Consider the following 12,141-nt stretch of genomic DNA (forward strand, 5'->3'; position numbering starts at 1 on the left):
GGGTGTGGGGAACGGTTCCTGAGGGATCCCAACCCCGTGGGAGGGACAGGACCTGGAATTCCCTGGCAGGAGAAATTGGGATTGATCCCAGAGTGATCCAGGCTGGGTGTGGGGAACGGTTCCTGAGGGATCCCAGTCCCGTGGGAGGGACAGCACCTGGAATTCCCTGACAGGAGAAATTGGGATTGATCCCAGAGTGATCCAGGCTGGGTGTGGGGAACGATTGCTGAGGGATCCCAACCCCATGGAAGTGACACCTGGGGACACGGATCTGGAATTCCCTGGCAGGAGAAATTGGGATTGATCCAGGCTGGATTTTGGGAACAATTCCTGCCCCATTCCCAGAGGAATCCGAAATCCCTGTGGAAGTGACACTGGGGACAGGATCTGGAATTCCCTGGCAGGAGGGGTTGGGATTGACCCCAAATTGTCCCTGGCCTCAAGTTGTTCCAGGGAAGTTCAGGTTGGATTTTGGGAACAATTCTTGTCCAGGGAGGTTTGGAATCCCCATTCCCAGGATAATTCCCAGTCCCTGTAGAAGTGACACTTGGGGACACGGATCTGGAATTCCTGATAGGAAGGAATTGGGGTTTCTCCCAGATTGTCCCAGGGAAGTTCAGGTTGGATTTTGGGAACAATTCCTGCCTGGAAAGGGTTTCCAGGGAGGTTTGGAATCCCCATTCCTGAGGAATTCCCAGTCCCCGTGGAAGTGGCACTTGGGGACAGGATCTGGAATTCCCTGGCAGGAGGGGTTGGGATCGATCCCAGAGTGATCCAGGGAAGTTCAGGCTGGATTTTGGGAACAATTCCTGCCCAGGGAGGTTTGGAATCCCCATTCCTGAGGAATCCCAATCCCCGTGGAAGAATTATTATTATCATTATTATTATTATTATCATCGTTACTATTATCATCATTATCATCCTCATTATACATTATTCATTATACATTATTCATTATACATTATTCATTATACATTATTCATTATACATTATACATTATACACTAATAGATATTAATAATATTATTATCATTATTATTATTATCATTATTATCATCATTATCATCATCATCATTATACATAATTCATTATACATTATTCATTATACATTATACATTATACACTAATAGATATTAATATTATTATTATCATCATTATTATTATTATCATCATTGTTATTATTATCATCATTATCATCATCATCATTATACATTATACATTATTCATTATACATTATACACTAATAGATATTAATATTATTATTATTATCATTATTATTATTATCATTGTTATTATTATTATCATTATCATCATCATTATACATTATACATTATACATTATACATTATTCATTATACATTATACATTATACACTATACATTAATATATATTAATATTATTACTATTAACATTAATATTATTATCATTCTTCTTCTTCCTCCTCCTTCTCCTCCTCCTCCTTGACTTTAATCAGAATTTTGGATTTTCCTTCCCCAAAATCTCCCTGGGTTGTTTCAGGTCCCTTTCCCATTCCAATGAATTCCAATTAATTAAATTCCAATTAATTAAATTCCAATCAATCTCCAGCAATGTTTGGAATTTGGGTTGAATTTGGATTTTTTGGTTTTTTTGCAGGTACTGCCCGGGCGGCCCCGACTCGGACTTTGAATATTCCAGCCAGTCGTACACGGGATACGAGGTGCTGAGCCTTCCTTTTATTCCGTTTTCATTTCAAATTTAATCATTTTTTCATTTTTAATTCCATTCTTTTAAAATTTTTAATTCAGTAGTTCTTTTATTTTTATTTGTCGTTAATTTCTTAATTATTCCAACGTTTTTGAGCCGGGCTTTGGCTTAGGCTGGGCTTGGTTTCTGCAGGAATGAAGCAGAAAATAAATCAGAAACTCCAAATGAACTTTGGTAAACACAGAAACCCAAATAAATTTATAAATGCAAAAATCCAATTAAACTTTATAAATGCGAAAATCCAAATAAACTTTTATAAATGCAAAAATCAAAGCAAAAAATAAACACGAAAATCAAAATGAAAATAAACACAAAAATCAAAATAAAAATTAACACAAAAATCAAAATAAAAATAATCACACCGAAATAAAAACAAACACAGAAACCGAAATATAAAAATAAATTTTAAAAATCCAAATAAACTTTGATAAACACAAAAATCCAAATAAACTTTTATAAATGCAAAAATGAAAGCAAAAAATAAACACAAAAATCAAAATAAAAACACATCAAAATAAAAAATAAACACAGAAATCGAAATAAAAATAAATTAAAAAATCCAAATAAACTTTGATAAACACAGAAATGAAAATAAACTTTTAGAAATGCAAAAATCAAAGCAAAAAATAAACACAAAAACCAAACTGAAAATAAACACATAAAAATAAAAATAAACGCATCAAAATAAAAAATAAATCCAGAAATCGAAATAAAAATAAATTAAAAAAATCCAAATAAACTTTGATAAACACAGAAATAAAAATAAAGTTTATAAATGCAAAAATCAGAATAAACTTTTATAAATGCAAAAATCAAAGCCAAAAATAAACACGAAAATCGAAATGAAAATAAACACAAAAATCAAAATAAAAATAAACACAAAAATCAAAATAAACACATCGAAACGAAGATAAACACAGAAATCAAAATAAAAATAAATTTAAAAAACCAAATAAACTTTGGTAAACACAGAAATTCAAATAAACTTTATAAATGCAAAAATCAGAATAAACTTTTATAAATGCAAAAATCAAAAAATAAACACAAAAATCAAACTAAAAAATAAACACGGAAATCAAGATAAAAATAAATTAAAAAAAATAAAAATAAAATTTGATAAACACAAAATAAACACAAAAATCAAAATAAACTTTAATAAAAACAAAAATTAAAATAAAAATAAACACAAAATCAAAATAACAATAAATTTAAAAAATCAAAATAAAAAACACAAAAATAAAAATAAAATAAACACAGAAATCAAAATAAAAATAAAAATAAAAATAAACTTTGATAAACACAAAAATAAAAATAAAAATCAAAATAAACTTTGATAAACACAAAAATAAACACAAAAATCAAAATAAACTTTAATAAAAACAAAAATTAAAATAAAAATAAACACAAAAATCAAAATAAAAATAATTTAAAAAAAATCAAAATAAAAAGTAAACACAAAAATAAAAATAAAAATAAATAAAAATATATAAAAATAAACTTTGATAAACACAAAAATAAACACAAAAATCAAAGTAAACTTTAATAAAAACAAAAATTAAAATAAAAAAACCACAGAAATCAAAATAAAAATAAATTAAAAATATAAAAATAAACTTTGATAAACAAAGAAATCAAAATAAAAAATAAACACAAAAATCAGAATAAAAAATAAATTAAAAAATCAAAATAAACTTTGACAAACACAAAAATCAAAATAAATTAAAAAATTGAAATAAACTTTGACAAACACCAAAATTCCAAATAAAAAACCACAAAAATCCAAATAAACTTTGATAAACAAAAATCCAAGCAAAAAATAAACACAGTATTAATTAAAATTATATAAATAAATTATTTTTAAATTAAGATTCTATCCCTTCAAGTAATATTTTACATTAAAATTAAAATTCTTTTGCTTAAAATAACATTTTAAATTATAAATAAATTATATTACTTTAAATAATATTTAAATTTAAAACCCTATTTCTTAAAATAATATTTTAAAATTAAAATGATATTATTTAAAATATTATTCTAAATTAAAATTAAAATTCCATGACTTAAAATAATATTTTAAATAAAAATTAAAATCGTATTATTTAAAATAAGATTCTAAATTAGAATTAAAATTCCATGACTTAAAATAATATTTTTAATTATAAACAAATTCTATATAATATTTTAAATTAAAACTGTATTTCTTAAAATCATATTTTAAGTTAAAATTAAAATTAAAATTACATTATTTAAAATAATATTCTAAATTAAAATTAAAATTCCATGACTTAAAATAATATTTTAAATAAAAATTAAAATCGTATTATTTAAAATAAGATTCTAAATTAAAATTAAAATTCTATGACTTAAAATAATATTTTTAATTAAAACTCTATTTCTTAAAATCATATTTTAAGTTAAAATTAAAATTACAATTACATTATTTAAAATAATATTCTAAATTAAAATTCTATGACTCAAAATAATATTTTAAATAAAAATTAAAATGATATTATTTAAAATATTATTCTAAATTAAAATTAAAATTCTATGACTTAAAATAATATTTTAAATTAAAACTGTATTTCTTAAAATCATATTTTAAATTAAAATTAAAATTACATTATTTAAAATAATATTGTAAATTAAAATTAAAATTCTATGACTTAAAATAATATTTTAAATTAAAACTCTATTTCTTAAAATCATATTTTAAATTAAAATTAAAATTAAAATTACATTATATAAAATAATATTCTAAATTAAAATTAAAATTCCATGACTTAAAATAATATTTTAAATAAAAATTAAAATAATATTATTTAAAATAATATTCTAAATTAAAATTATAATTCTATGACTTAAAATAATATTTTTAATTATAAACAAATTCTATGACTTAAAATAATATTTTAAATTAAAACTGTATTTCTTAAAATCATATTTTAAATTAAAATTAAAATTAAAATTACATTATTTAAAATAATATTCTAAATTAAAATTAAAATTCCATGATTAAAATAATATTTTAAATTAAAACTCTATTTCTTAAAATCATATTTTAAGTTAAAATTAAAATTAAAATTACATTATATAAAATAATATTCTAAATTAAAATTAAAATTCCATGATTAAAATAATATTTTAAATTAAAACTCTATTTCTTAAAATCATATTTTAAATTAAAATTAAAATTAAAATTAAAATTACATTATATAAAATAATATTCTAAATTAAAATTCTATGACTCAAAATAATATTTTAAATAAAAATTAAAATGATATTATTTAAAATATTATTCTAAATTAAAATTAAAATTCCATGACTTAAAATAACATTTTTAATTTTAATTAAATTTTGAAATTGCAAATATGAATGGGTTTGCATCAGTGGTGATAAAATTGATTAATTTTTAAATTTGAATTGAAGGAATGAATTGAATTCAGGAAAATTTGAATATTTAGGAGGAATTTTAAAAACTTTTTCTGATTTTTCATCATTTTTGTGACTCCCACGAAAAACATTGAAAGAATTTGGAATATTCCAGATCTGGAATGGAAGAATTTTAAAATAAAAATGGAAGAATTTTAAAATAAAAATTGAAGAATTTTGGAATAAAAATTGAAGAATTTTAAAATAAAAATGGAAGAATTTTGGAATAAAAATTGAAGAATTTTAAAATAAAAATGGAAGAATTTTGGGATAAAAATGGAATAATTTTAAAATAAAAATGGAAGAATTTTAAAGTAAAAATTGAAGAATTTTAAAATAAAAATTGAAGAATTTTGGAATAAATTGTGGAATAAAAATTGAAGAGTTTCAGAATAAAAATTGAAGAATTTTAAAATAAAAATTGAAGAATTTTGGAATAAAAATTGAAGAATTTTAAAATAAAAATTGAAGAATTTTGGGATAAAAATGGAAGAATTTTGGGATACAAATTGAAGAATTACAAAATAAAAACTGAAGGATTTTAAAATAAAATTTGAATAATTTTGGGATACAATTTGAAGAATTTTTAAATAAAAATTGAAGAATTTTATAATCAAAATTGAAGAATTTTGGAATCAAAATGGAAGAATTTTGGGATAGAAATGGAAGAATTATAAATTAAAAATTGAATTTTAAAATCAAAATTGAAGAATATTGGGATACAATTTGAATAATTTTTAAATAAAAATTTAAAAATTTTTAAATAAGAATTGAAGAATTTTAAAAATAAAAATTGAAGAATTTTGGAATAAAAATTGAAGAAATTTAAAATAAAAATGGAAGAATTTTGGGATAAAAATTGAAGAATTCAAAAATAAAAATTGAATAATTTTAAAATAAAAATCGAAGAATTTTGGAATAAAAATTGAAGAATTTTAAAATAAAAATTGAGGAATTTTAAAATAAAAATTGAATAATGTTAAAAATGGAATAATTTTGGAATAAAAATTGAAGAAATTTAAAATAAAAATGGAAGAATTTTAAAATAAAAATGGAATAATTTTGGGATAAAAATTGAATAATTTTAATATAAAGATTGTAGATTTTTGGAATAAAAATTGAAGAATTAAAAAAAATATTGAAGAATTTTGGAATAAAAAATTGAAGAATTTTGGAATAAAAAAATTGAAGAATTTTGGAGTAAAAATTTAAGAATTTTAAAATAAAAATTGAACAATTTTGGGATAAAAATTGACGAATTTTAAAATAAAAATTGAAGAATTTTAGAATAAAAATGGAAGAATTTTAAAATAAAAATTAAAGAATTTTTAAATAAAAATTGAAGAATTTTAAAAATAAAAATTGAAGAATTTTGGAATAAAAATTGAAGAATTTTAAAATAAAAATTGAAGAATTTTAGGATACAAATTGAAGAATTTAAAAATAAAAATGGAAGAATTTTGGGATAAAAATGGAAGAATTTTAAAATAAAAATGGAAGAATTTTAAAAATTGAAGAATTTTGGAATAAAAATTGAAGAATTTTAAAATAAAAATTGAAGAATTTTGGAATAAAAATGGAAGAATTTTGGAATAAATTGTGGAATAAAAATTGAAGAGTTTCAGAATAAAAATGGAAGAATTTTAAAATAAAAATTGAAGAATTTTGGGATAAAAATGGAAGAATTTTGGGATACAAATTGAAGAATTATAAAATAAAAACTGAAGGATTTTAAAATAAAATTTGAATAATTTTGGGATACAATTTGAAGAATTTTTAAATAAAAATTGAAGAATTTTATAATCAAAATTGAAGAATTTTGGAATCAAAATGGAAGAATTTTGGGATAGAAATGGAAGAATTATAAATTAAAAATTGAAGAATTTTAAAATCAAAATTGAAGAATATTGGGATACAATTTGAATAATTTTTAAATAAAAATTTAAAAATTTTTAAATAAGAATTGAAGAATTTTAAAAATAAAAATTGAAGAATTTTGGAATAAAAATTGAAGAAATTTAAAATAAAAATGGAAGAATTTTGGGATAAAATTTGAAGAATTCAAAAATAAAAATTGAATAATTTTAAAATAAAAATCGAAGAATTTTGGAATAAAAATTGAAGAATTTTGGAATAAAAATTGAAGAATTTTAAAATAAAAATTGAGGAATTTTAAAATAAAAATTGAATAATGTTAAAAATGGAATAATTTTGGAATAAAAATTGAAGAAATTTAAAATAAAAATTGAAGAATTTTAAAATAAAAATTGAATAATTTTGGGATAAAAATTGAATCATTTTAATATAAAAATTGTAGATTTTTGGAATAAAAATTGAAGAATTAAAAAATATTGAAGAATTTTGGAATAAAAATGGAATAATTTTGGAATAAAAAAATTGAAGAATTTTGGAGTAAAAATTTAAGAATTTTAAAATAAAAATTGAACAATTTTGGGATAAAATTTGACGAATTTTAAAATAAAAATTGAAGAATTTTAGAATAAAAATGGAAGAATTTTAAAATAAAAATTAAAGAATTTTTAAATAAAAATTGAAGAATTTTAAAAATAAAAATTGAAGAATTTTGGAATAAAAATTGAAGAATTTTAAAATAAAAATTGAAGAATTTTGGGATTAAAATTGAAGAATTTTGGAATAAAAATTGAAGAATTTTAAAATAAAAATTGAATATTTTTAAAATAAAAATGGTAGAATTTTGGGATACAATTTGAAGAATTTTTAAATAAAAATTGAAGAATTTTTAAATAAAAATTGAAGAATTTTAAAAATAAAAGTTGAATAATTTTGGGAAAAAAATTGAGTCATTTTTGAATAAAAATTGAAGAATTTTGGAATAAAAATTGAATAATTTTAAAATAAACATGGAAGAATTTTGGGATAAAAATAATGAATAATTTTAAAATAAAAACTGAATAATTTTCAAATAAAAATGGGAGAATTTTGGGATAAAAATTTAAGAATTTTAAAATAAAAATGGAAGAATTTTACAATAAAAAAGGAAGAATTTTGGTGTTTTCTGTTAGAAATCTTTGACTTTTTCCAGCTTTTCAGGCGCCAAATTCCAATTGAAAATTTTCCGGTTTTTCCTTTGCGGGTTTGGAGCCTTTGGGTCCCTCAGGGTTTCCAATTTTCACCATTTTGGGGTTTTTAATTCCATTTTTGATGGAGATTTGGTTTGAAAATGGAATTTTTGTGTTTTCAGCCGACGTCGATGAGGGCGATCCGGGCGCGCTACGACCCCTTCCTGCAGGCACGGCAGCGGCTGCAGCAGGTAAATCTAATTAATTAATTAAATTTTATTTAATTCCATTTCATTTAATTTAATTCCATTTAATTCCATTTAATTTTATTGTATTCCATTTGATTCCTTTTTATTCCATTTTATTCCAATTGAGATTAAAGCTACGACCCCTTCCTGCAGGCACGGCAGCGGCTGCAGCAGGTGGGTTCATTCATTTCATTTCACTTCATTCACCTGCAGCAGGTGGGTTCATTCATTTCATTTCACTTCATTCACCTGCAGCAGGTGGGTGTCATTCACTTCACTTCACTTCATTCACCTGCAGCAGGTGGGTTCATTCACTTCATTTCACTTCATTCACCTGCAGCAGGTGGGTTCATTCACTTCACTTCACTTCACTTCTTCACTTATTTCATCTAATTTCATTTCATTCCATTTCGTTCCATTCCATTCCATTCCATTTCATTTCATTCCATTTCATTCCATTTTTTGATTCCATTTTTGATTCCATTTCATTCCATTTTTTGATTCCATTTCATTCCATTTTATTCCATTTTTTAATTCCATTTTATTCCATTTCATTCCATTTTTTAATTTCATTTCATTCCATTTCATTCCATTTTTAAATTCCATTCTCTTCCATTTCATTCGATTTCATTCCATTTTGTTCCATTTTATTCCATTTCATTCCATTTTATTCGATTTTATTCCATTTTTTTCCATTTTATTCCATTTTATTAAATTTAATTCCATTTCATTCCATTTCCTTCCATTTCATTCCATTTGTTAATTCCATTTTATTCCATTTCATTCCATTTTTAATAATCATTCCAAAGGAATTTGATTTGGGTTTGTTGTGGAGAATTGGATGTGAAAAGTTTCGTTTTTTATTGATCTCCAAATCCAGTGGAAAATTCTACAAAAATTCAGAATTTTTCCCTCAGGATTTTGAGAATTAAAGGAAATTTTTCAAATGGTGGGCTGCAGAAATTAAAAATTAAAAATTAGAAATTAAAATTAAAATTGAAATTTCTAGAGTTAAATCAGAGCAGGCACAGAGTGCAGCAGGGAAAGTTTATGAATTTTATTAAATTTTATTAAATTTTATCCAATTTTAGATGAAAAAATCAAATTATTTCCATTTTTTGAACTGTTGGGCTGCAAAAATTCAAAATTAAAAATTTAAAAATTAAAAAAATAAAAATTAAAATTTAAAAAAGAAAATTTAAAAATTAAAAATTAGAAATTAAAAATTAAAATTGAAATTTCTAGAGTTAAATCAGAGCAGGCGCAGAGTGCAGCAGGTGAATTTTATTCAGTTTTATTCAATTTTATTCAATTTTAGATAAAAAAATCAAATTATTTCCGTTTTTGGAACTCATGCACTGCAGAAATTCAGAATTAAAAATTAAAAATTCGAAATTAAACATCAAAAATGAAGAATTAAAAAATTAAAAATTAAAAACTTTAAAATTCAAAAAATTCAAAATTAAAAACTTTAAAATTCCTAAACTTTAAAATTTAAAATTTTAAATTCAAAAAGTTAAAAATAAAATTAGAAATTACAAAATAACAAATTAAAAAATTTAAAAAGTAAAAATTATAAAAAATTTTACAAGTTAAAAAATTAAAATTAAAAATTTAGAAATTAAAAGTTAAAACTTAAAAATTAAAAACTTTAAAAATTCCAAAATAGGAATTAAAAGTTAAAAATGAAGAATTTAAAAATAAAAAATAAATTTCCAGAGTTGAATTTGTCAATTTTCCATTGCCCAGCTCTCATTTCTGTGTAAAAATTGGGAATTTTTTAGGAAAATTCTCCACAAATTCAGAATTTTTTCCCTCAGGATTTTGAAAATGACTGGAAATTTTTGACACTGAAAAGAAAATTTCCAACTGGTGAAGTGCAGAAATTAAAAAATTGAAAATTTTAAATTTAAAAGTTTAAGAATTTAAATTTCAATTTTTAGAGTTAAATCTATTAAATTTTAAAGGAAAATTTGGAGGAGTAAGGGAAATTAAAAATTTAAAATTTAAAAATTTAAATTTCAATTTTTAAAATTTAATCTATGAAATCCTAAAGGAAAATTTTAAGGAGTAAGGGAAATTGAAAATTGAAAATTTAAAATGGCAAAATTTAACAATTTAAATTTCAATTTTTACAGTTAAATCTACGAAATTTTACAGGAAAATTTCAAGGAGTAAGGGAAATTAAAAAATTAAAAATGTAAAAATTCAAAATTTAAACGTTGTAATTTCAATTTTTTAGAGTAAAATCTATGAAATTTGACAGTAAAACATTGAGGAGCAAGGGAAATTAAAAACTAAAAATTCAAAAATTAAAAATTTAAATTTCAATTTTTAGAGGTAAATCTATGACATTTTACAGGAAAATTTCAAGGAGTAAGGGAAATTAAAAATTCAAAATTTGAAAATTTTAATTTCAATTTTTAGAGTTAAATCTATGAAATTTTAAAGGAGAATTTTGAAGAGTAAGGGAAATTAAAATTTTAAAATTTAAAAATTCAAAATTTAAATTTCAATTTTAGAGTTAAATCTATGACATTTTAAAGGAAAATTTTGAGGAGTAAGGGAAATTAAAAATTAAAATTTTTAAATTTTGAATTTTTAAATTTTAAATTTCAATTTTTAGAGTTAAATCTATGAACTTTTACAGGAAAATTTTGAGGAGTAAGGGAAATTAAAAATTAAAAATTTAAAAATTAAAAAGTAAAAAATTTAAATTTCAATTTCTGGAGTTCAATCTGAAATTTTAAAGGAAAATTTTGAGGAGTAAGGGAATTAGAAAATTAAAAATTTAAAAATTCAAAATTTAAAAATTTATATTTCAATTTTTAGAGTTAAATCTATGAAATTTTAAAGGAGAATTTTGAGGAGTAAGGGAAATTTGAAGGAATAAAGAAAAAAGGATTACAGGAAATTGTAAAGATTAAAGGAAATTTTAAAGATTAAAGGAAATTTTAAATTTGAAAGGAGAATTTGGAGAATTGAAGGGAAATTTGAGGTTTGAAAGGAAATCCAAAGAATTTTTTGCCTTTTCCCAGTTGGGGCCATTTCCAGGAGCAAAAATTCCGATTTTTCAGCAAAATCCCCTCCAGTCCCTGCCCTGAGTTCTCCCAGGGAAAATTGAAATTTTTATGGAGTTTTTACAAAAAATTGAATTTAAAAAACCTTCACAAACCGGAAATTTCACTGCTGAAACAGCAAAAAATCCAACACAGCTTGGGGAAATCCAGAATTGCTGCGAAATCTTTGGGGTAAATCCCAAAGTTCTGATTTTTCCTGGCATAATTTCAATTTTCCTTGTGATGATTTGAATTTTTCCTGGGATAATTTGAATTTTTCTTGTGATTTTTTTCATTTTTTCTGTAATAATTTTTATTTTATTTTATTTTATTGCATTTCCAGCTGCAGCAGCTGGGGCACAGCGTGGACAGGGTGGAGCTCATCGTGATGGGCGGGATAAATTGAATTTTTTCTGTAATAATTTGAATTTTTTTTGTAATAATTTTAATTTTTCCTGTAATAATTTGATTTTTTTTGTAAGAATTTGAATTTTTTTTGATATATTTTTAATTTCCAGCTGCAGCAGCTGGGGCACAGCGTGGACAAGGTGGAGCTCATTGCGATGGGAGCGAGAATTTGAATTTTTCCTGTAATAATTTGAATTTTTCCTGTAATAATT

At 22.0% G+C, this 12,141-nt stretch overlaps 1 protein-coding gene across 2 annotated transcripts in view; it reads left to right on the plus strand.

Moving 5' to 3' along the window:
- Positions 1–12,141, plus strand: part of ELP3 (elongator acetyltransferase complex subunit 3) — a 46,592-nt gene that overhangs the window by 16,500 nt on the left and 17,951 nt on the right. For both annotated transcript variants that reach the window (XM_059468436.1, XM_059468437.1), the window contains exons 5-6: positions 1,634–1,697; positions 8,397–8,465. In XM_059468436.1, coding sequence (XP_059324419.1) covers positions 1,634–1,697; positions 8,397–8,465 — 133 coding nt within the window. The remainder of the gene's footprint in view (positions 1–1,633; positions 1,698–8,396; positions 8,466–12,141) is intronic.

This window comes from Ammospiza nelsoni, chromosome 3, assembly GCF_027579445.1.
Source record: "Ammospiza nelsoni isolate bAmmNel1 chromosome 3, bAmmNel1.pri, whole genome shotgun sequence".
Taxonomy (NCBI): Eukaryota; Metazoa; Chordata; class Aves; order Passeriformes; family Passerellidae; genus Ammospiza; species Ammospiza nelsoni.